The sequence below is a fragment of the Dermochelys coriacea genome, chromosome 18, assembly GCF_009764565.3.
Source record: "Dermochelys coriacea isolate rDerCor1 chromosome 18, rDerCor1.pri.v4, whole genome shotgun sequence".
NCBI classification, from domain to species: Eukaryota; Metazoa; Chordata; order Testudines; family Dermochelyidae; genus Dermochelys; species Dermochelys coriacea.
In genome coordinates, this window is record NC_050085.1 from 15299944 (window position 1) to 15322889 (window position 22946).

Consider the following 22946-nt stretch of genomic DNA (forward strand, 5'->3'; position numbering starts at 1 on the left):
CCTGCTTTCCTCTGGAGATACACACATGTGCATGTTTCCCCAGGTGCTACTTCTCTTGCAGCTTCCCTTCCCAGCAGAGAGACACTCTCCGGAAGTGGGTTTATTCCTGGTCATGTGGGGGAGTGTTACACTAGACCGGGACCATGACCTTGTCCTGCCTGTCGCAGGGCAAGCCGGGGGCTCTGTGTTCACAAAGAGAAATGCCTTTTTAAAAACTCCTGCTGCTGCTTTAACACAGTTGCTGGGTAATGGGGTTTGCTGTAAGCATGCATCACAGGCTGCCTGCCCCTCAAGTGATATCTAGGCAGCAGCCAGGGGAACGGGAAGGAAAAGGATAATATAGAGCAGGGCACTGGGAGTCTGGACTCCCAGTCCCAGGGTCTGATTCTCAGTGAGTCCATTCCAGGTCTTGGGCAGGGAATGGGGAGAGGGATTAATGTAGTTTTAAGCCACCTTTGGGGCATTCTCTATGTTCTGGAGCCATACAGGGGCCTGCCCCCCAATGAGGCTGTTTCTCATGGGTCTGCATGGGGCCCTGGGAAGCTGAGAATAGATGCAGTACAGTGCCATGGTCCCAGCAGGCCTCCAATACAACCCTTAGTCCCGGTGCTGCAAGCAGGGCTGGGGTGGAGCACTGGGGGGACTGGGGAGAGGCTTTTGTAGCGAGCGTTCTCAGGAGGCTGTTTATGCCCACTTCCAGCAGCATCACGGGGCTTTAATGCAACTGAGAATCAGGCCTCTGGACTCTGTTCCCAGCTCCGTCACTGACTCACTGTGTGTCACTTCACTTCCAGGCTGGGAAGCAAATGGACTTTCAGGCTTGGCTATGAGGCGCTTTCTAGCAGGTCTTCTGTGCACTGTGACTGCTAACTTAGACACAGGGTGGGCTCAGACTATCTTTGTGTCCACACTGCACCCCTAGTTCTGATTGCATCCGGGCTGCCTGAAACTTGTGCATTCAGGAATTGATCCTTCGAGGTACTGAGCGCCCTTAACACCCACTGACTTCAATGGACATTGAGGGTACTCAGCACCTCACAGGAGGACTTAGTAACATTCTGCAGGATCAAGCGTTAGGACTCTAGGTCTGATCTCACCCACCCTCATATTTCCCATGTTGTCAGTGAGCTTACTCATCTTAGCAATTCAAGAGGCTGACCTGCACCCTGGCCTCCAAGAGGCCAATGGGAATTGTGGGTACCCAGCACCTTCCTGAGCAGGGTCCAAAAGCAAAACATGAGGTAAACAAGTCTGGATCTTCCAGCCGGGAATTCTGACATGGGAGCCAGAGCCCTAAAGCCATCAGAGCTAAACGTGTGAGCAACGGTGCTTGGGAAGAACAGACTGGCCACAACTCCCAGCCCTGAGCCTTCCTTCTGCAGTTCTCACTTGGATCCGCTTGTTTTCCCATCTCTTGGGCCAGGTGGCAACTCAGAACCTATGGTTTGAATCTGGTTTCCTTATGACCATTCCTCTCTTCACCTCCCCATTCCTCATTGCAGGGAGGGGGAAATCTAAGCCTTTTAACTAACCATCCCTTCGCTTTCTCCATCCTCCCTTTCCCCCCCAGTACATGCAGAAGAAAAACCCCCTGTATAGTCAGCTGAAGGAGGAGACGGTGTGGCGGATGGAGCGCTTTAACAGATACGTTAATGATAAATTCAGGCAAGCCAAGGGCCTCCCCAAGGACTGGGTCTTCACCGTGTTCACTGTGAGTGTACGGGGAGCCTGTGTGTGTGCGCGGTGTTAATTGGGATTTCTGGAGGGAGGGCAAATATGCTTGCTTCTCAGGTGCCCAAGGGGAAACAGAGGTGCATCAAGTGAGGAGAAGGTATTGGCAACACCATAGTAACTGTTTACCAGCAGATGCTGAATGTGGCAGCATTTTACTGTTAAAAACCACCCTAAAAATATGCATCAAAAACTACTAGAGTCTTTCATCTTGTTCATGTCAATGTAATTTTTATTTTTCATCACACTTTGAGGTGACTTGTTATGAAAGAGGGCGATGGGCAGCAATTACGCGGAGCAGTGCTTATCCATGTGTTATCCATGCTTTCAATACAATGCCATGGTACTACAGTGAAAAGTCAAAGAGATGTCTAGATTGACAGGACTCAAGCTGAAGTGTGACTGCACTTTTGAAGGCCTTTGTATAAGCCCATTCATTTATGGCCTGATCCCAATCACATACACTCTGTTCTTGCAGTGGGATGCTCAGATTGTGGCTGGATAATCCCTCCTGTCATGAAGAGTGGAGCAGACCTAAAAGGCTTGATTTCCAGCCCACACTCCCATCTTGCACAGGCCGAGAGGGGAAGAAAGTTAGGGACAGAGTCTCTGAGGCCATCCAGTTCATCAGCCTGACCCTGATGATGCAGTAAGGTTCCACGCAGTTTGAAACATACACTGTGGATGGAAATGAAGGGAGCAGAGCTCAGAAAGGGCAAGGACAAGGGCTGTTAAGCTTTGTTGTGGTTCTGCTGTTGTTTAAAACGACACCCAAAGGAAATTAAATGCTAAAAACCTTAAGATAGCATTAGGTTTTTCACTCAAACCTTAGGGAACCAGCTAGGAACTCAGGCTAAGTTTCCCAAAAGTTTCACTTCTATTCTGATATCTTTCCACCAGCCTGGGTTCGGGTTATTGGACAGAAACCATAAAACACAATCATTTCAGCTCAAAACCAAGCAAAACCTGGCAGTGTCTGCTCCATTTTGCCCTACATTTTTGGCTTCCTGAACCCACACCTCAGAGCACAAAACTCAGGGAGTCTGTGGATCGTTAATTGCCACATTTGCCCTCAAGTCTGGTTGTCCCTTTTAAAAGAGTAAATGAAGAAACATTTCTAGGAAGTTTGTAAACACTCGTTCTGAATGAGGAGCCGGGCTCCGTTCCATGGTGCAGTCAGCGTGATAGCACCATGGAGTAGCTAGGTTCAAAAGAAGCCCTGAAGGAGGAAGTCAGAGAGATGGCTGATGGTAGCATATTATGCAAGGACCCCTGTTATCTGGTAAGCAGTATTTTTCCTCAAGCTTCCTACCAGAGAAGGTGTTCAGGGGGTGGCTGTCTGCTTGAAGCTTGGAAGGCTTGTGAGGAAATGTTGTTCACAAGCCAATAGGGTCCATGGGTCTTATGATCTCAGCTGGAATGGCTCCAGGGTCCGCCTAATAAGAGAAAATCCACACTGGAGATAGTGGGTGTCTCTGGAAATAACATTTAGATGGGAAAATCCTGCCCTGAGATGTGGGTTTTGTGCCCCGTTTCACATGTGATTTGGCTCTCAAATCATAGAATCATAGAATCATAGAATATCAGGGTTGGAAGGGACCCCAGAAGGTCATCTAGTCCAACCCCCTGCTCAAAGCAGGACCAAGTCCCAGTTAAATCATCCCAGCCAGGGCTTTGTCAAGCCTGACCTTAAAAACCTCTAAGGAAGGAGATTCTACCACCTCCCTAGGTAACGCATTCCAGTGTTTCACCACCCTCTTAGTGAAAAAGTTTTTCCTAATATCCAATCTAAACCTCCCCCATTGCAACTTGAGACCATTACTCCTCGTTCTGTCATCTGCTACCATTGAGAACAGTCTAGAGCCATCCTCTTTGAAACCCCCTTTCAGGTAGTTGAAAGCAGCTATCAAATCCCCCCTCATTCTTCTCTTCTGCAGACTAAACAATCCCAGCTCCCTCAGCCTCTCCTCATAAGTCATGTGCTCTAGACCCCTAATCATTTTCGTTGCCCTTCATTGTACTCTTTCCAATTTATCCACATCCTTCCTGTAGTGTGGGGCCCAAAACTGGACACAGTACTCCAGATGAGGCCTCACCAGTGTCGAATAGAGGGGAACGATCACGTCCCTCGATCTGCTCGCTATGCCCCTACTTATACATCCCAAAATGCCATTGGCCTTCTTGGCAACAAGGGCACACTGCTGACTCATATCCAGCTTCTCGTCCACTGTCACCCCTAGGTCCTTTTCCGCAGAACTGCTGCCGAGCCATTCGGTCCCTAGTCTGTAGCGGTGCATTGGATTCTTCCATCCTAAGTGCAGGACCCTGCACTTATCCTTATTGAACCTCATTAGATTTCTTTTGGCCCAATCCTCCAATTTGTCTAGGTCCTTCTGTATCCTATCCCTCCCCTCCAGCGTATCTACCACTCCTCCCAGTTTAGTATCATCCGCAAATTTGCTGAGAGTGCAATCCACACCATCCTCCAGATCATTTATGAAGATATTGAACAAAACGGGCCCCAGGACCGACCCCTGGGGCACTCCACTTGACACCGGCTGCCAACTAGACATGGAGCCATTGATCACTACCCGTTGAGCCCGACAATCTAGCCAGCTTTCTACCCACCTTATAGTGCATTCATCCAGCCCATACTTCCTTAACTTGCTGACAAGAATGCTGTGGGAGACCGTGTCAAAAGCTTTGCTAAAGTCAAGAAACAATACATCCACTGCTTTCCCTTCATCCACAGAACCAGTAATCTCATCATAAAAGGCGATTAGATTAGTCAGGCATGACCTTCCCTTGGTGAATCCATGCTGACTGTTCCTGATCACTTTCCTCTCCTCTAAGTGCTTCAGGATTGATTCTTTGAGGACCTGCTCCATGATTTTTCTAGGGACTGAGGTGAGGCTGACCGGCCTGTAGTTCCCAGGATCCTCCTTCTTCCCTTTTTTAAAGATGGGCACTACATTAGCCTTTTTCCAGTCATCCGGGACTTCCCCCGTTCGCCACGAGTTTTCAAAGATAATGGCCAAGGGCTCTGCAATCACAGCCGCCAATTCCCTCAGCACTCTCGGATGCAATTCGTCCGGCCCCATGGACTTGTGCACGTCCAGCTTTTCTAAATAGTCCCTAACCACCTCTATCTCTACAGAGGGCTGGCCATCTCTTCCCCGTTTTGTGATGCCCAGCACAGCAGTCTGGGAGCTGACCTTGTTAGTGAAAACAGAGGCAAAAAAAGCATTGAGTACATTAGCTTTTTCCACATCCTCTGTCACTAGCTTGCCTCCCTCATTCAGTAAGGGGCCCACACTTTCCTTGGCTTTCTTCTTGTTGCCAACATACCTGAAGAAACCCTTCTTGTTACTCTTGACATCTCTTGCTAGCTGCAGCTCCAGGTGCGATTTGGCCCTCCTGATATCTTTCCTACATGCCCGAGCAATATTTTTATACTCTTCCCTGGTCATATGTCCAACCTTCCACTTCTTGTAAGCTTCTTTTTTATGTTTAAGATCCGCTAAGATTTCACCATTAAGCCAAGCTGGTCGCCTGCCATATTTACTATTCTTTCGACTCATCGGGATGGTTTGTCCCTGTAACCTCAACAGGGATTCCTTGAAATACAGCCAGCTCTCCTGGACTCCCTTCCCTTTCATGTTAGTCCCCCAGGGGATCCTGGCCATCTGTTCCCTGAGGGAGTCAAAGTCTGCTTTCCTGAAGTCCAGGGTCCGTATCCTGCTGCTTACCTTTCTTCCCTGCGTCAGGATCCTGAACTCAACCAACTCATGGTCACTGCCTCCCACATTCCCATCCACTTTTGCTTCCCCCACTAATTCTACCCGGTTTGTGAGCAGCAGGTCAAGAAAAGCGCTCCCCCTAGTTGGCTCCCCTAGCACTTGCACCAGGAAATTGTCCCCTACGCTTTCCAAAAACTTCCTGGATTGTCTATGCACCGCTGTATTGCTCTCCCAGCAGATATCAGGAAAATTAAAGTCACCCATGAGAATCAGGGCATGCGATCTAGTAGCTTCCGTGAGTTGCCGGAAGAAAGCCTCATCCACCTCATCCCCCTGGTCCGGTGGTCTATAGCAGACTCCCACCATGACATCACTCTTGTTGCACACACTTCTAAACTTAATCCAGAGACACTCAGGTTTTTCCACAGTTTCGTACCGGAGCTCTGAGCAGTCATACTGCTCCCTTACATACAGTGCTACTCCCCCACCTTTTCTGCCCTGCCTGTCCTTCCTGAACAGTTTATAACCATCCATGACTGTACTCCAGTCATGTGAGTTATCCCACCAAGTCTCTGTTATTCCAATCACGTCATAATTCCTTGACATCACCAGGACCTCCAGTTCTCCCTGCTTGTTTCCAAGGCTTTGTGCATTTGTATATAAGCACTTGAGATAACCTGTTGATCGCCCCTCATTCCCAGTATGAGGCAGGAGCCCTCCCCTCACAGACATCCTCTCACTTTACAAACCTGGGAAACCATCTCTATAGAGACAGGAAAGGGGAAAGTTTGCTGGGCCGATTGGCTGCATCGTGACTAAGATGCTGTGCTCCTGTGTGTTTGGACTGACCCGAAGAGGCAGTTATTGTGTTTTCTTTCAGAAGAGAATGCAGCAGATCATTTTGCAATGCTTTCTGGCTGTCAAGTCCAAGCTGGAATGTAAACTGGGCTACTTTGATCTCATTGGCTGTGATTTCTTGATTGACGAAGACTTTAAGGTATTTAGCAAAATCTTGTTCCCTTCATGCATGCAGCTACTTCTGAGGAGGAAGAAGCCAAATGTTTAACAGCACAGAGCAACCCCTCCATAAGAGTTTAGGGTGGGAAGTGAATACTTTATCCAGTTAAAACTGTGATTGGAATTTGGGCAGGAATGTGGATTTAATAGCGAAAAATATCAAGGGATCTTTAGTGACCAGAAGCCCCAGGTCTCAATTTTACATTGCCTCTGAAAGATGGCGGGCCGGATACTCAGCTTGTATAAGTCTGCCTTGACTTTGAAGGAGCTATCCTGATTTACACTAGCTGAGTATCTAGCATCGAAACTCCAACAACACAGAGACCCTTTCAAGGCTATGCTGGGGCACTGGCTTGTTATTGATCATCAAATCACCAGCAGAACTTTCTAGATGTTCCTTGTAGGTTTTTCATCCATGTACTGATCCATCCCAATCCAACTTAGCTTGTGAGAACTGATAGAATCACAGAATAAAACGATAAATTGGGAATTACAGACAGAGAAAGAAAGATAGAAGAGAGGGGAAGGACTGGCTACAACCATCACGTTGCCTCAAAGCATCAAAGTCCTATAGAACCACCTGGCCTGGACACAATAGAAAGCCATCTGGTTTACTTTGCTTTTGTAGACCTGTTGCTAATGTAGAAGCTAACTCAAACATATTCCAGCAAACCCTACTACAGAATGGCAGTCATGTATGCAGCACAGGGCATGGTGCCCACACAATAGTGTCCTTTGTGCAGGAAATCAATGGCAAGAGAGAGTTAATGGCAAAGACATAGAAACTGGCACGTCTCAAATTTCGGTGACAACTGTCTTTTTGCAATGTTGGCATGCAAAGCCCTGGCTGTGTAAACCTGATATAGAAAGGGAGATCCAATATCACTCTAGTCTGGCAATCCCTCTGTGGTTAATTAAAAGTGTTAGCTCCACTTCAGTGAAAACATGGCCCCTGGAGACTATTACGTCTCTGTGTATTTTGAATATGGACAGATAAACAGATCGGTTACTTTAGAATGGTTTGATCTATAACCGTGGTGGGGATTTCAGTGCTGAGAAACTGGAGACCCAGCAGTGATGAGCAGGTTTGGAAGTCTGTTAAAGGGGGAAAGGGAGTAAAGCAGGAATTTATGTCTGTATTTGTTTATTGCAGGCTATTCCTTGGTCTCTTGTCCTGTAGGGAGACAATGAACCTGATTCTCTGTTCATGTACACCACTGTCAATTAGAAAAAACTTCACTGAAGTCAGTGGAGATACCTCAGGGTAGAACTGGTACAAGAGAGAGGAGACTCGGGCACAGTGCCTTTAACCCAGTGTTAATGGTCTGTTGAAGTCTGTACAAATACCATGGTTGCTGGGGTGATTGGGTAGTTCCTGGCTCGGGTTCCTGTTGTGTAGGGATCTGCATCCATAACACACAATTGGCCTACTTCTCCTCTTCGCCATACACCAGTGACTTCAGTGGTGTCTGATTCACATCAAAGTAAATGAGGTGCCTGAATGTGCGGTGTTCTGCCCCAGAGCAGGGCTCCCCTTCTAAAGGGGCAAGGCTGTGATGTTCAAGTTTCTCATGTTCCAAGGGCCCACATGCAATGGAGTGGCTGTAAAAGGGGGTGGAGGGACAGGCTGGATGGCTGACGGGCTTGAGAGTGGCAGGCATCACCTTGGAGTTCTGTTACATCTTCAGCTCCAGTCCAGGATGAAAGGGATTGAAAGGTGTTGCCATTTGATGGATTTCCAGTGGCCTAGATGATACAAACCGGGGTGTGTGTATGTGTATCTTTAGGGCAGTGCAGCGTGTCCCCTTGGTTGTCAGTCTAATCTGAGAAGCCAAGGGCTAACCAGGGTTGCACGGATGGAGCTCTTCCCTCACACCAGGAACTCCCTCCAGAATGAGGAATGTAGGTGGGACGGGGGAAGCTTGCATCAACGATGCTTGTGCTGGAGCTGTGCTATAGGTACAGATGGTCTCCCCCAGAGCCGAGCATCCAGCACCAAACTCACATAAACACAGTTAAAGGAGTGAATTGATGGGAGGGAAAATGCTGGTAGAAAGGGCTAATATTAGCTTTCTCCCATCCACATCCTTCCTTCCTCCTTGTTCCAAATGCCTAGACACCCGTGAATCACTCCCCAGTAGGCTCCAGGGTCCTGCATTTGCCTGGCGCAGTCTTTGAAAGGCATTTCTGTCCCAGAGCATGGTCTGCGGCACATTGGTGGCAGCGTGCATGCAAACAGGGCCCGTGGAAAGGACCCACAACCCCTCTGCAGCGCTGACCACTCTTGTCTCAGCTGCAAGGAGGAGGGCATGGAGGGGGGCAGTGCTTGTTTAGTACAGCTGTTCTGCCTCCTCAAGTAGTTTTGCCAAGACCCAGGGCTTAGGGTGAGTTAATTTAAATGGTCTCCAGTCAGGGAAGCGGTTGACAGAAAGGATTGCATCAACCAAGCAGAAGGGCCGCTCTCCTCAGGGCCCGCTGGGAGGACAGGCGTGTGTCTCTTTTAGTAGCAAGAAAGGGATTCAGCCAGCCAGCCACGGGAGAGCAGACTCCAGCTTCGCCTGCCAATTTGTAAAAGCCAAACACGTTGGGGATAAAGGGCCAAAATCACCCCTGCAATGAGCAGGTGCAGTTCCATTCGTTTCAATGGCACTGCTGCCCACTTGCTCCTGGGATCATTGGGTCCCTGGAGTGGTGCTACAGAGAGATAGATGGTTCCAGGCCAATTTCAGGAGCTCAGGATAAAACCTGCTTTACAGCTTCCATCTTCGGGGGTGGGGGGAATCTGCCAGCTAACTTTGTGACCTTTGGCAGCACTAATTGGTTCCCTTGTGGGGAGTTCAGCAGACACTGAAGGCCCCTCTCAATACTCCAGTGCGCTCAGGATTTCAGCCTCCTCCACAGTGTAACATGAGACCAGGCCTCTTTAGTATTATTATTAATTAGCTGCAGTGCAGTGATTGTGGATCAGGACCCCATCATGGCGAGGTGCTGTACAAACATGGACCAAAAACATAGTCCCTGCCCCACAGAGCTCTGGGCTTGGGACCGGACTCAGAACGAGCCCTGCAAAGCTGCTTCTGAGCTGGGGATTCACATGCAAAATAAGCACAAATCTCTGCCCCCCAGGCCTGCAAAGGGATGAAGGACTTTGTGTCTGAGGTTTCAGCTGTAGCCGGTATCTTCTTAATTAGTTATGGAGGCTAAATCTTTTAAATGTTACTTTCCTGGCAAGAACGCACGCTCCAAGGTAACACACACAGATCACTCTGTGTGTGTTTGTGTGTATAAGCACATGCATTCTCCCACCCCCCCAAGATATATGCATTGATGGAACCATATTTACTCCATGACTAGTTTCAAAGGCAACACAAGAGATAACACAGAACAAGCTCAGGGGGGCGCCAAGAGCAGCAGAATAACCACTACCCCTTGTAGCTTTTATAAGCACTGCCTTTCCTTGACAAAGCCACTGGCTAAAAGATGCAACATGGCAGGAGTTTTACATGCCACGGGAAAACTAAACTGCCTGAGGGAGAGTAAATGGCATCACCCAGCAGGTATGCCCTGCAGAGACTAGAGAACAGGACTGGAGGAAAACAGTATAGAAGCACAAATTCCCTTTTTTATGTCCAGAAAGTAAAAAGATAATTTGGTTATTTTATTTTTAAGCATTACCTTTGTTTGGTGTTGGGATTTTGCTTCTTCTGCAGTTCATAGGATTAAATAGTTATCACCTAAACAGCTCTTTAGATCTTCAAGGCACTGTACCAACATTAACTAATTCATCTTCACAACACCCTTCCTAGGCTGGTAAGTTGCAGTGTTCCTATTTTGTACATAAGGAAACAGACACAGAAGTCAGAAAGTTAAACAAACAAACACCCCCTTCCCCCAAATACCCATCCAGGCACCAAAATAAATACCCAGATTTTCAAACAATCTGAGCACAGGGCATGCTAGGCCTGTTTGAAAATCTCAATGGAGGTGCCCCAGTAGGGCCTGTTGGGGGCCGAGTGCATCTGAACATCTGACCCTTATTTAGGTGGCTAAATGCAAGCTGAGCTTTTTTGAAAATCTGTCCCAGAGAGGCCAAGGGTGTGTAGGCCCCTGAAAATGCAGCTAGGAGTCTAATGGGATTCTCAAGAGCATCTAGCGCTAGCTCACATCGATTTCAATAGGAATTAGGCACCTACTTGCTTAGGTGCATTTGAAAACCCCACTAGGCACCTAAAATCCCTTTGAAAAACTGGCCCTAAATGAGTTGTCCAGAGCCACAAAGAAGATCAGTTTCAGAGAGAGGCAGAACTCACAAGCTCATGGATTCTGGCCAAGCACTCAGACCCCACCTGGTTTTTCTTGTGAACAAGCTAAGATGAGGCACCATTAGAACAAAACAAAAGGGAATAATACAGCTTTCACTCCAGTTCTATGCATCTCAAAGGTCTTAAAGCTATGGGACAAATAACAGAGGCCTGGTTTGGATCTCACTGGCACTGGCGTAAAGCAGGAGTAATTCCACTGACGTCAGTAGAGTGTGACACCTGGTGTGAGTGAGAGCAAACCAATGTATATCATAGGTTGCGAACAGGTGTATCAAATGCAGGCATAATTACATACCAAGCAATAAATTCCATGTGGTCTTGAATATTAGAGTGCACTGGAAGATGGGACACCAGCACTATCCCCTATTATTTTCAGAGACCCCCAAATAAATCTTTACTTTCCACTTGGCCAGCTGCTACAATTAAGCAGTGCACAAAGCCCACAGTTTATGGGACATCACTTCTCAAGGTCGAAATTCTTGGGGAAAAGAATCAAACTCTCACCCAAACTTGCATTTCTTCTGAGCTCCAAAGCTCAGACCCCTGAAGCAGTAGGAGTTGTGGGTGCAGAAGGAACACAGACTCGGGTCCTTTGGTAGCTGTTATCTAAAACATAACACGGAACAGATTCTAGCAACAGGCGCTGAGAGGCTACAATGATGAGAGCTGTATATGAACCCGAACAGAATGGAAACAAAATTAAGTAACTGATAATAAAAGGTCATTTGTCAAATGCTGACTGTATCTAGTGCTATTTAAAGAACGAATGAAGGCATGGGCCCAGCCTTGAGAATCTTGAAGTTTATCAGCCACCTTTCATAGGTTAAAAAGCCAGGAGAGGAGGGATGGTCCAGTGGTATGGACTCAGGAGCCCAGGGTTCAATTCACTGATCTGTAGAGGTTTGGTTTCCTGCCTGACCTTGGGCAAGTCGCTTTGTCTCTCTGTCCATCTGCAAAGCGGGAATAAAAGTACGTCCCTACATCACAGGGTTGTTGTGAGGATGAAACCGTATGAGAGACTCAGAAGCTATACCAGTGGTTCTCAACTTATTTTCCATTGTGGGTCATACAGGCAGCTCTCTCTGTGTTATGTGGGCTGCATCCACACAATATATATACTGCTTGTATGGCTCTGAGGATGTCACATGGGCCGCAGCTGTGTGCTGATTGGGCCACAAGCAGCCCACAAGCCATGGATTGAGAACCACTGAGCTATACTGATGGGGGCCATATAAGATAGAAGGAGCAAAGCTGTCCATGCTACTTGTTTGTCTGTTTCACTTGAAAGCATGAAAGGGAAACAAGAAATTAATCCAGACATTTGTAACAGTTCATCTGTCAGTACAAAATCTTAGGTTTCAGAGTAGCAGCCGTGTTAGTCCGTATTCGCAAAAAGAAAAGGAGTACTTGTGGCACCTTAGAGACTAACAAATTTATTAGAGCATAAGCTTTCGTGAGCTACAGCTCACTTCATCGGATGCATTACAAGACATCTTATGATCTTGTATTTGGGGGGCGCTGAGCAAAGTTTTCAAAGATGGGGAAAAATATTTGCCAGAAGCTATCAATGGAGTTTCGGTGCCATCTAGTGGTACTGGTAAAACATTTCCATTTCAATGAGAGCTGGCTTTGCTTTCCTTTCTACTCTTCTGAAGGAGACAATCCACATTTCATACCCTTTTGGTATCTTTTCATTTTCCAAAACAAACTGAGAATTCAGAGTTTTATTTTTCCTCTCAGTAAAAGAGGGGGAGAGGTGAAGGTAAAATGACTGCATCAACCCTGCCTAATTCAAGTGATTTATTTCTAGGGGAAGGCAGGAATGCTTATTGAGGAAGACATACTGGCTGCTTCTAATGAGGGGCTCTTTCTGCACAGCATTTCAACATCAGAGCACTAGTCAGTCCTAAGAAAATTATGTGCGTAAGCACCCTTTTCTGCCTCCCCGCAAACGGCTGAATGCTTTGAATCTCCCGGCAAGTTCTCAGTATGAGTTGGAAAACCTGTGCTGGAAGCAGAGGCTGAATAGAGGCGTTTAGCTCACTGGGCTTTACATTTGTTGGGGTTTTAATGGAACCGTGCACAACTCAGTTGCTTTGTTTTGTAAAGATTTGTGTGAGCATTTGCTCTGATTTCACCACTGCTGTGTCTCACTTGCACTCTTGGATTTGAAAGAGCCTGACAATTCAAAGGAAACCAAGCTGAATTTAACCCAGACATGCAAAGTCAATGTTTCACGTGGTTTTCAGCTGAAACCAAAACTTGGCCCTCGTCTTGCTCAGAACTCAAGCCCTGGAATCAAGGCCCTGGGTTCATTTGAAATCAACCCCTCACTGGCTTAAACTTGATCTCAGGCTCACTTGAAATCAGGCTTGTCAAAGCTTCACACCATCTACCCATACAACTTTGCCACAGGTTCATTCCAAACTCATTTGATAGATGTTATGGAAGCACTATATAAAAAAGACACAGGTATATATACACATGTATATGTAGATTGTTAATATAAAGAGTACAGAATAATATGTAGTATTTCATTAACTTAGTAGGTTTCAGAGTAGCAGCCGTGTTAGTCTGTATTCGCAAAAAGAAAAGGAGTACTTGTGGCACCTTAGAGACTAACAAATTTATTAGAGCATAAGCTTTCGTGAGCTACAGCTCACTTCATCGGATGCATTTGGTGGAAAAAACAGAGGAGAGATTTATATACACACACACAGAGAACATGAAACAATGGGTTTATCATACACACTGTAAGGAGAGTGATCACTTAAGATAAGCCATCACCCACAGCAGGGGGGGGGAAGGAGGAAAACCTTTCATGGTGACAAGCAAGGTAGGCTATTTCCAGCAGTTAACAAGAATATCAGAGGAACAGTGGGGGGTGGGATGGGGGGGAGAAATAACATGGGGAAATAGTTTTATTTTGTGTAATGACTCATCCATTCCCAGTCTCTATTCAAGCCTAAATTAATTGTATCCAGTTTGCAAATTAATTCCAATTCAGCAGTCTCTCGTTGGAGTCTGTTTTTGAAGCTTTTTTGTTGAAGGATAGCCACTCTTAGGTCTGTAATCAAGTGACCAGAGAGATTGAAGTGTTCTCCAACTGGTTTTTGAATGTTATAATTCTTGACGTCTGATTTGTGTCCATTCATTCTTTTACGTAGAGACTGTCCAGTTTGGCCAATGTACATGGCAGAGGGGCATTGCTGGCACATGATGGCATATATCACATTGGTAGATGCGCAGGTGAACAAGCCTCTGATAGTGTGGCTGATGTGATTAGGCCCTATGATGGTGTCCCCTGAATAGATATGTGGACAGAGTTGGCAATGGGCTTTGTTGCAAGGATGGGTTCCTGGGTTAGTGGTTCTGTTGTGTGGTGTGTGGTTGCTGGAGAGTATTTGCTTCAGATTGAGGGGCTGTCTGTAAGCAAGGACTGGCCTGTCTCCCAAGATCTGTGAGAGTGATGGGTCGTCCTTCAGGATAGGTTGTAGATCCTTGATGATGCGTTGGAGAGGTTTTAGTTGGGGGCTGAAGGTGATGGCTAGTGGTGTTCTGTTGTTTTCTTTGTTGGGCCTGTCCTGTAGTAGGTGACTTCTGGGTACTCTTCTGGCTCTGTCAATCTGTTTCTTCACTTCAGCAGGTGGGTACTGTAGTTGTAGGAATGCATGATAGAGATCTTGTAGGTGTTTGTCTCTGTCTGAGGGGTTGGAGCAAATGCGGTTATATCGTAGCGCTTGGCTGTAGACAATGGATCGAGTGGTATGATCTGGATGAAAGCTAGAGGCATGTAGGTAGGAATAGCGGTCAGTAGGTTTCCGATATAGGGTGGTGTTTATGTGACCATCGCTTATTAGCACTGTAGTGTCCAGGAAGTGGATCTCTTGTGTGGACTGGTCCAGGCTGAGGTTGATGGTGGGATGGAAATTGTTGAAATCATGGTGGAATTCCTCAAGAGCTTCTTTTCCATGGGTCCAGATGACGAAGATGTCATCAATGTAGCGCAAGTAGAGTAGGGGCATTAGGAGACGAGAGCTGAGGAAGCGTTGTTCTAAGTCAGCCATAAAAATGTTGGCATACTGTGGGGCCATGCGGGTACCCATCGCAGTGCCGCTGATTTGAAGGTATACATTGTCCCCAAATGTGAAATAGTTATGGGTGAGGACAAAGTCACAAAGTTCAGCCACCAGGTTAGCCGTGACAGTATCGGGGATACTGTTCCTGACGGCTTGTAGTCCATCTTTGTGTGGAATGTTGGTGTAGAGGCTTCTACATCCATAGTGGCTAGGATGGTGTTTTTAGGAAGATCACCAATGGACTGTAGTTTCCTCAGGAAGTCAGTGGTGTCTCGAAGATAGCTGGGAGTGCTGGTAATGAAGGGCCTGAGGAGGGAGTAGACATAGCCAGACAATCCTGCTGTCAGGGTGCCAATGCCTGAGATGATGGGGCGTCCAGGATTTCCAGGTTTATGGATCTTGGGTAGCAGATAGAATACCCCAGGTCGGCACCCCCCACTGTTCCTCTGATATTCTTGTTAACTGCTGGAATTAGCCTACCTTGCTTGTCACCATGAAAGGTTTTCCTCCTTTCCCCCCCCCCCGCTGCTGGTGATGGCTTATCTTAAGTGATCACTCTCCTTACAGTGTGTATGATAAACCCATTGTTTCATGTTCTCTGTGTGTGTGCATATAAATCTCTCCTCTGTTTTTTCCACCAAATGCATCCGATGAAGTGAGCTGTAGCTCACGAAAGCTTATGCTCTAATAAATTTGTTAGTCTCTAAGGTGCCACAAGTACTCCTTTTCTTTTTGCGATTAACTTAGTAGACTCAATAAAGCTGGTGTAGATAAGCCCTGCAAATGGCTACCTCTTAATGACCGATTCATGAATTTCAGCAAACCTCACAAGTGTCTGTTTTTTAATGAAACCACAAGCTTGGTGAACCATCACCTGACTGCAGGGCTCATTATGAAAGTTTTGCACAGCGCTAGTCGGATCACAGTCAGACCGGAGACGTGGTTAGCCCCTTGCTTATGTTTTGGAAAGTGTTGGCTTGATTTCATGCCGCCTATTCTCACGTTCATGAATCAGCATCAGCGCAAACTGTGGGAGAATAAATGTATCTTTCAGGCTCTTGTCTATGCTCATCTCTTTTTAGGTCTGGCTCCTGGAGATGAACGCAAACCCTGCTTTGCACACCAACTGTGCAGTGCTGCAGGACATCATCCCCACTGTGGTCAATGGGACTCTGGGTAAGTAAAGAGCCCTGCAATCCAGGCCTAAGCTTCCCCGATGCTCTCCATGAGATATGGCCACCTGGAGCAAAGGCACAACAACATGGCATTATACAGAACAGGAGTCAAGTCAGGATCTCTTTGCATAAGGGTTTTCATGGATCTCAAACCCTGGATGGGGTCTAATGCCCATTGCAATCAATGGACAGACCTGCTGGCAAAACTGGTGTGGGCCCCTTTGTGCACTAAGGCTGGGACTCTCAAAAGCACTTATGGGACTTAGTCCTATTGACTTTCAGTGGGACTTGTGCTTTTGAAAATCCTACCCTAACCGAGACTGCTTAGGAATATTGCTGTTTGTAGCCACCTGCTCATTCAGGGCAGAACATGTTTCTGAAGATGTTTTCTCTTACTTTTATATAAAATATGTGGGCTACGTTTTTATAAACAGTCCTTCAAATTGTACCCATACATTCCTGCAAGTGCAGCTTTCAATACATTCTTTTGCAGGTACAGGAATTAGCAACATGCATGCATAGTCTATGCGACTTGGGCATTTATATGGCTCCCATTAGCAGAGTATCTTTAATGTATTTATCCTGACAGCAGCTCTGTAAGGTAGGGCAATGCTATTGTCCCCATTTTACAGATGGGGAACTGAGGCACAGAGGAACTTGTGAGTTGCACAAGAGGTTTGTGACAGAGCAGGAATTAAAGCTGACTCTCCCACAGGCCGTGCTAGCATTCTAGCCACTGCGCCACCCTTCTGTTCTCAGCGTACATTTATGCATGCTGAGCAAACACTTTGCTGCCTTGTGAGCTATTTGCACACACACACATGCAATTTGCACATGACAAATCAACAATATACAAAAAGAAAAGGAGGACTTGTGGCACCTTAGAGACTAACACATTTATTTGAGCATAAGCTTTCAGATGAGCTATTACCAGCAGGAGAGTGGGGGTGGGAGGTGGGGGGGGGAAAGAAAACCCTTTGTAGTGATAATCAAGGTGGGCCATTTCCAGCAGTTGACAAGAGTTGACAAAAGGTCCCCCCCCACCCGCCTCTCCTGCTGGTAATAACTCATCTTAAGTGATCACTCTCCTTACAGTGTGTATGGTAACACCCATTGTTTCATGTTCTCTGTGTATATAAATCTCCCCACTGTATTTTCCACTGAATGCATCCGATGAAGTGAGTTGTAGCTCATGAAAGCTTATGCTCAAATAAATTTGTTAGTCTCTAAGGTGCCACAGGTACTCCTTTTCTTTTTGCAAATACAGACTAACATGGCTGCTACTCTGAAACCAACTTTATACACACAGCATTATAGATATTTTCTGCAGTCTGGTGTGTAACGTGGAAAATGCGTGTGTTTGTGCAAGATGGGTTAGTAATGTCCTGACTGCTTCCTTTCATAGATATGACTGTCGTGTGTTGTGCTGGGGTTTTTAGTCATGTCCTGACTGTGTGTCCTTTTGTTGACTTAGCTGTGTTTTGTGTGGTGTGCAGTGTAGTTTGGAATGCATGTGTGTGTGTAGAGGTGTTTAGCCATGTTATGATTATGTCTTCTCTACGTGTGTGTGTGTGTATAGAGGTGTTTAGCCATGTCATGATTATGTTTTCTCTCACAGATTTGGCTCTTGAGATTTTCAACAAGAGCTTGAAAGGCCAGAGGATTTTGCCTTTGCAGACACAGTGTCATTTTGTGCTGCTCCATAATGGGGATATGTCTGAAGCTGGACTGAGACCCTCAAAGACCAGGAACGCTCTGGGTATCTCTAGGCACCAAAGGTCATTGACGGAAAGCACCAGCCACCTCGCTCGGCATCCTCCCAAAGCATCAGAGAAGCCTCCAAAGAAACCAAGTGGTTCTGGGGAAAACACAATCTCCACTCCTCAGAAAGTTTCCCAGAAAACTATCTTAACTATACCCCAGGTGCAGATCACTGACATATGCAGCGTCTACGCCTGCCATCCTTTCAAACCCACAGTCAGAAGCGGCCAGGTGAGCAGTGCTTGCAGCCAGTACATTATCAAGCCTATGGTAGTCTCAGAGGAAGGTAGCCTGGCAAAGATCAGCACAGACGATGGCTCAGAGAAGGACATGGCCAGCACTATTGTTCCCACAACTGCTGCTTCAAAAGAGACTGCCTATGGTATGTGTTTACAGCCGACCTTTGGGATTAATTCTCCCACATCCCCTAAAGAAGAGCCAGCCTTCACCAGCTCCCAGATGGTCTTTCTGCACCTCCAGTCCAAGGTCTCAGGTGGCCTGCCTTGCTGGAAAGGCCACTCCAACTCACTCTACCAACCCCCGATCCACCCCACAGCCAAGGAAACACCATTGACCAATGACAGCAAAGCAGCAGCTGTCTCTCAGTGCACCGAGCCGCCTCCGGACAATCAGAAAAAGGTGTCCCGTCGCGGGTCTTAGACTGAGATCACTGTGTGTTGAATACATAATGCTTTCCCATGAGGAACATAAAAAAACCACCCCACATTCTATATATCTGTGACGTATCTAAGCATTTTTTGGAAACAGTCACTGACTTTTAAAAGCTATTTTGTTATTTTAGAAGAAAGAGAGAGATGATTGTGCAATACACTGACTACTGACCACCAATGTAACACCCCCCGCCACCATTAATACGGTTCACTCCCCTCCTCCTGCACACAGCTGTCAATTTAGAAGGACCATTGCACTTTGTTTTTTGTTTTTTTAAATCATAGCATTATCCTGTAAATTCATGGAATGAGACTGAAACCACAGAGTGTGATGTCCTCTTCCAGAGTGTTTCTTTTAATGGCAGCTGAGCAGACTCAGTTATACCCATGTATGCCATTGTGTGTCCTGTGCAATTATGTATGTAATGTGCACTCCTAATCATGTATTATTCAGATATATGCGCACGTGTTATTGTTTATGCACCATGCACTCGTGCTAGGGATCTATTATTCACAATTCTATTAGCATGATCATATACAGCCATGGGTCTCAACCTATTTACCATTATGGGCCGCATATGTGCGCTCTCTGTGTTAAGTCAGGCCACATCGACACAATATCTATACTACCTGCATGGCCTTGAGGATGTCACATGGGCCGCAGCTATGTGCTGTTTGGGCCGCAAGTGGGCCACAAGCTGCGGGTTGAGAACCACTGGTATAGAGGTCTGGTGTCCCTAGCCTCTGTTTGCCAGCTGGGCATGGGCGACAGGGGATGGATCACTTGATGATTCCCAGTTCTGTTCATTCCCTCTCAGGCACCTGGCATTGGCCACTGTCGGAAGACAGGATACTGGGCTAGGTGGACTTTTGGTCTGACCCAGTATGGCTGTTTTTATGTTCTTCTGTCAGTTAAGCTAGTGAGATTTCCCAGCTCTCTCTTGCATGGTCTGCGGAGAGATGGTTAATGACATAATACTTTCTGTAGTGGTACATGCCACTTCCACCTGGGATGAATCATTCCTCCCATTTTGCTGCACTTTGTTCAGCCGCCTCTCCCCCAGCTACAAGGAGCCACCCTCTTTTCTGGACACCACATTATGGCAGGGAACGAGGCACAGGTCCTCCAGCTCTGACCACTCAGAGGTGTGGTCTTTTCCAAGCCCCTCTTTGCTCTGCAGAAGGGTCAGCGGGAGGTCCCCATGCAACAAACTAATCCCAAGTGAGTCACCTCCATGATGCTTGGAACCATAGCGGCTCGAAGGCAGGACTTCCAAACAGCATTCCTGTTTGCATTGAAACACGAGTGGGCTGTTGTGTAAAATCCTGCCCGTATGCATTTAATAATCCTACTTAAATAGCATCGTATGAACCTGAACAGAGCTGCACAACGCCCCTTCCCCCCACACGCGCTTCCTGTGCAGTAAGCCCCCATTTTATAGAGATGTGATGCCTCCCTATCACCATGTAAAAAACACTTTCCCCACCCCACCCCGCACAGCCCTGGCCAGAGCAGGAATTGTTCCCAATGATGAGCGAGGCTGGAGGGCAAAGGAGACCTAATGTCCCAGGTTGTTCCTGATCATCTCATCCTACCATAGCATGTCATTCAGGGCTCGTGAGCCTCCTCTTCCCTGGCTCTCAGCACTCAATAATTTCCCTTCCAGGGCACATCCCCGGATCTGTGTGAGCATAAAGTGGTCCCATTACCAGACCCTGCACTTTCCCAACCACCATGTGTGGCTCCCTCCAATCCCAGCACATCCCCACGAGGTCAGCCCCTCGTGTCGTCAGAAGAGGGCACAGGACCCACCCTTTGTGTTCTCTCCTAGCTGGCGACAATGAGTCTTGCAAAGCGTCTCTGCGCAAGGTGCTCGCGCAGAGGGAGGGGATTTCCTTGGCTTCTCCTGCCCTGCACAAACCAACCACTGTTTGCAGCTCTCATTCTTTTCTAAGCATAGTGAAGCCAGACGCAGAAAGCCAGTGCTCTGCTAGCTCCAGCTGAGCTGAGGCAGGCATCTGTCTTTAGAACCATCAGACACATCAGAGGTTGTGGCATGAGCTTCCCTGGCTATTCCAGAGCCAGCCTGCCTCTCCAGCGGCGCTTAAATCACTAGTGCGGACAAGGTGCCAACAGTGACCTTCTTGCCTGGGCCGGATCTGAGCCATTGTGGTTAAAACACCTGCAGCTGGTCTACAGTACTGGTCTCACTGGTGGACCTAAAGAAAGGCTCATATGGCCCCCCTGATTAGCAAGGGCCTTGCACTGGGGGCCAGGGCTAATGCAAACATTCATTTCCCCTGGACCAAGGATGTTTTTTTCTGCTGATAACTGGTCTGGCCCAAATCAAATATCTTGAGCTAAATTCCTTTCTGGTGTGTTTCCATAGAACTCAATGGAGTTGCATCATGGAGGAATGTGTCACTTTGGTTGCTGATGGTTTTATTGCTTGAAAATCCCTGATGGGTTATGGCCACAGATCACTTACACTGGGGGATAGAGTTAGGCAAAACACCTAAAACTAGGGACCTGAGCTCTTTTGAATGTAGAGACTGAGAGCTATTGGATTTGGAGATCCCCATCCAAGGTTGGATCCTAAACCAGAAGCAACCTGCCTTCTGGTTCTGATATGGATGAAGCCAAACTCTTGGAAGAAGAGGCTTTTCCCATGAGATTTTGGCCCAAGAAGGTAGAAATCTTGCTAAAACCAACCAGCTCACAAGGTTTCAGCTCATGAGATTTCAGCTCTGTCAGTTCCCAGCCTTCACCCCAGCCTTGATCTGGAACCAAACTCTCAGTTCTGCTGGTGGTGAGGGCTGAGTATAGACTGATCTTCCCCAGTGAATACCACTGGGCTAATTAATGCAAATCAGAGCAGTCCTGATTCCACAGACTGCAGTAATGCCACTGCACACTGCAGAGTTCTTCCGTTTTGCTGTCAGAAGGCTATTATAAAGGGACTGTGTGCACCCTAGGCCCACTCAGCAACTCTTGAAGCTCAAGTCAGCTGCAGTGGAGCATTTCTCATTCAGGAAGTGTTGTGAAACGCAGCAGCGAGCACCGGTTGCTGTTTTCAGAGAGTGGGGAGGAGTCAGACGTACAGTTTGCTGCTCTGTGGGATGGTGACACCACCTCAGAGCATCACTAGACAGCCCTCCACAGCTGCTTCTGGTCCTTTCAGTTCCGTTTGTGCCTGGGCATTAAAAAGAAACAAAAACATCCCCCATTTGTGTTAATCCTTTCATGTCCATGAGATGCAGGACATGAGGTACATCTAACAAAGTAGATTACTGCTCCGACTGCCAGTGAGCCCTGACCAAAACCCAGCTCCTCTCCTAAGATCCCGCAAAGTTGGGGACGTTCAGATCCAGGTCCAAATTTTACAGCTGACCCTCTGCCTCTAAAATGGGCCAAACCAAATCCCAAATCCTCGCACTCCTGAGCGTTGAGGATGTTCAGATTTGGGTAAGAACTTCACAGCTCTGCTTAGAACCCTGAGCCCAATGGCGCATCCTCAGTATCCCAAGAGGGAGGAAAAGGATCAAGTCAGTTCAGTTTCCATCTCTACCTAGGGAGGTGGTGGAATCTCCATCCTTCGAGGTTTTTAAGGCCTGGATTGACAAAGCCCTGGCTGGGATGATTTAGTTGGGGCTGGTCCTGCTTTGAGCAGGGGGTTGGACTAGATGATCTCCTGAGGTTTCATCCAACCCTAATCTTCTATGATTCTCTCTCCTTTTCCCCCTTCCTTCAGCAGCTCCTCTTTCCCTTTCCTTTTCCTCTCCACTGTCTTGAAAGAGACCCCTCTTGCATTGTCCACCAATCCCTCAGGTACTAGAAGAGTCACTACCTCACTGGCCAGCATTCAAATAAAACCAAACCCTTCGTTGTATAGAACCCCTGAAATACAAAAAGAGGAAAAAGACCAATATTCAGGCCCATCTTCCCCACCCACCCTGGCCCTGCACAGCCCCATTCTCAGTCCAGTTTCAAATAGTCTCCCACTCTCCTCTAGGGAGACTCTTCCATACCAAGCTCTGTGGCAGAGCAATATCCCATTCCCATCGTCTGCGCTGTCTACACAGACTGTTCTGAGCCCTTCCATGGCTAAGCACCCACCATAGAGTTAGCTTACATGGCTTGTCCCACCACCTTACTCATCCATACATCAACTGTACCAGTTGCTCTTCAGCCCTTTGCTGAGGAGAGGAGAGGGAAGAGATCTCTCCACCCAGAGATCCGCCTTGGTTCTGCCTCTGCTTGCCAGCACCTCCTTCCCATGCCTTCTTCTACTCTCTGTGCTAGTGGGCTAATTAGTGCTTTAGTCCTCCCCCAGCCCATTCTGATGCACTAATTAGGCATAGTCAGGGCCACCTGGGCAGGCGGGTGGTGGTCGGGGAATAATTGGTGTTTACGTGAGCAGTTGGCTCAGTTGTTGGTTCCTAGCACTCT

At 47.3% G+C, this 22946-nt stretch overlaps 1 protein-coding gene across 3 annotated transcripts in view; it reads left to right on the plus strand.

Moving 5' to 3' along the window:
- The window catches only part of TTLL10 (tubulin tyrosine ligase like 10), a 105700-nt gene extending 86728 nt beyond the window's left edge, over nt 1–18972 (plus strand). For all 3 annotated transcript variants that reach the window (XM_038377205.2, XM_043499994.1, XM_043499995.1), the window contains 4 exons: nt 1571–1711; nt 6352–6468; nt 15972–16065; nt 17683–18972. In XM_038377205.2, coding sequence (XP_038233133.2) covers nt 1571–1711; nt 6352–6468; nt 15972–16065; nt 17683–18485 — 1155 coding nt within the window. In that variant the 3' untranslated portion in view covers nt 18486–18972. The remainder of the gene's footprint in view (nt 1–1570; nt 1712–6351; nt 6469–15971; nt 16066–17682) is intronic.
- Nucleotides 18973–22946: the final 3974 nt, after the last annotated feature.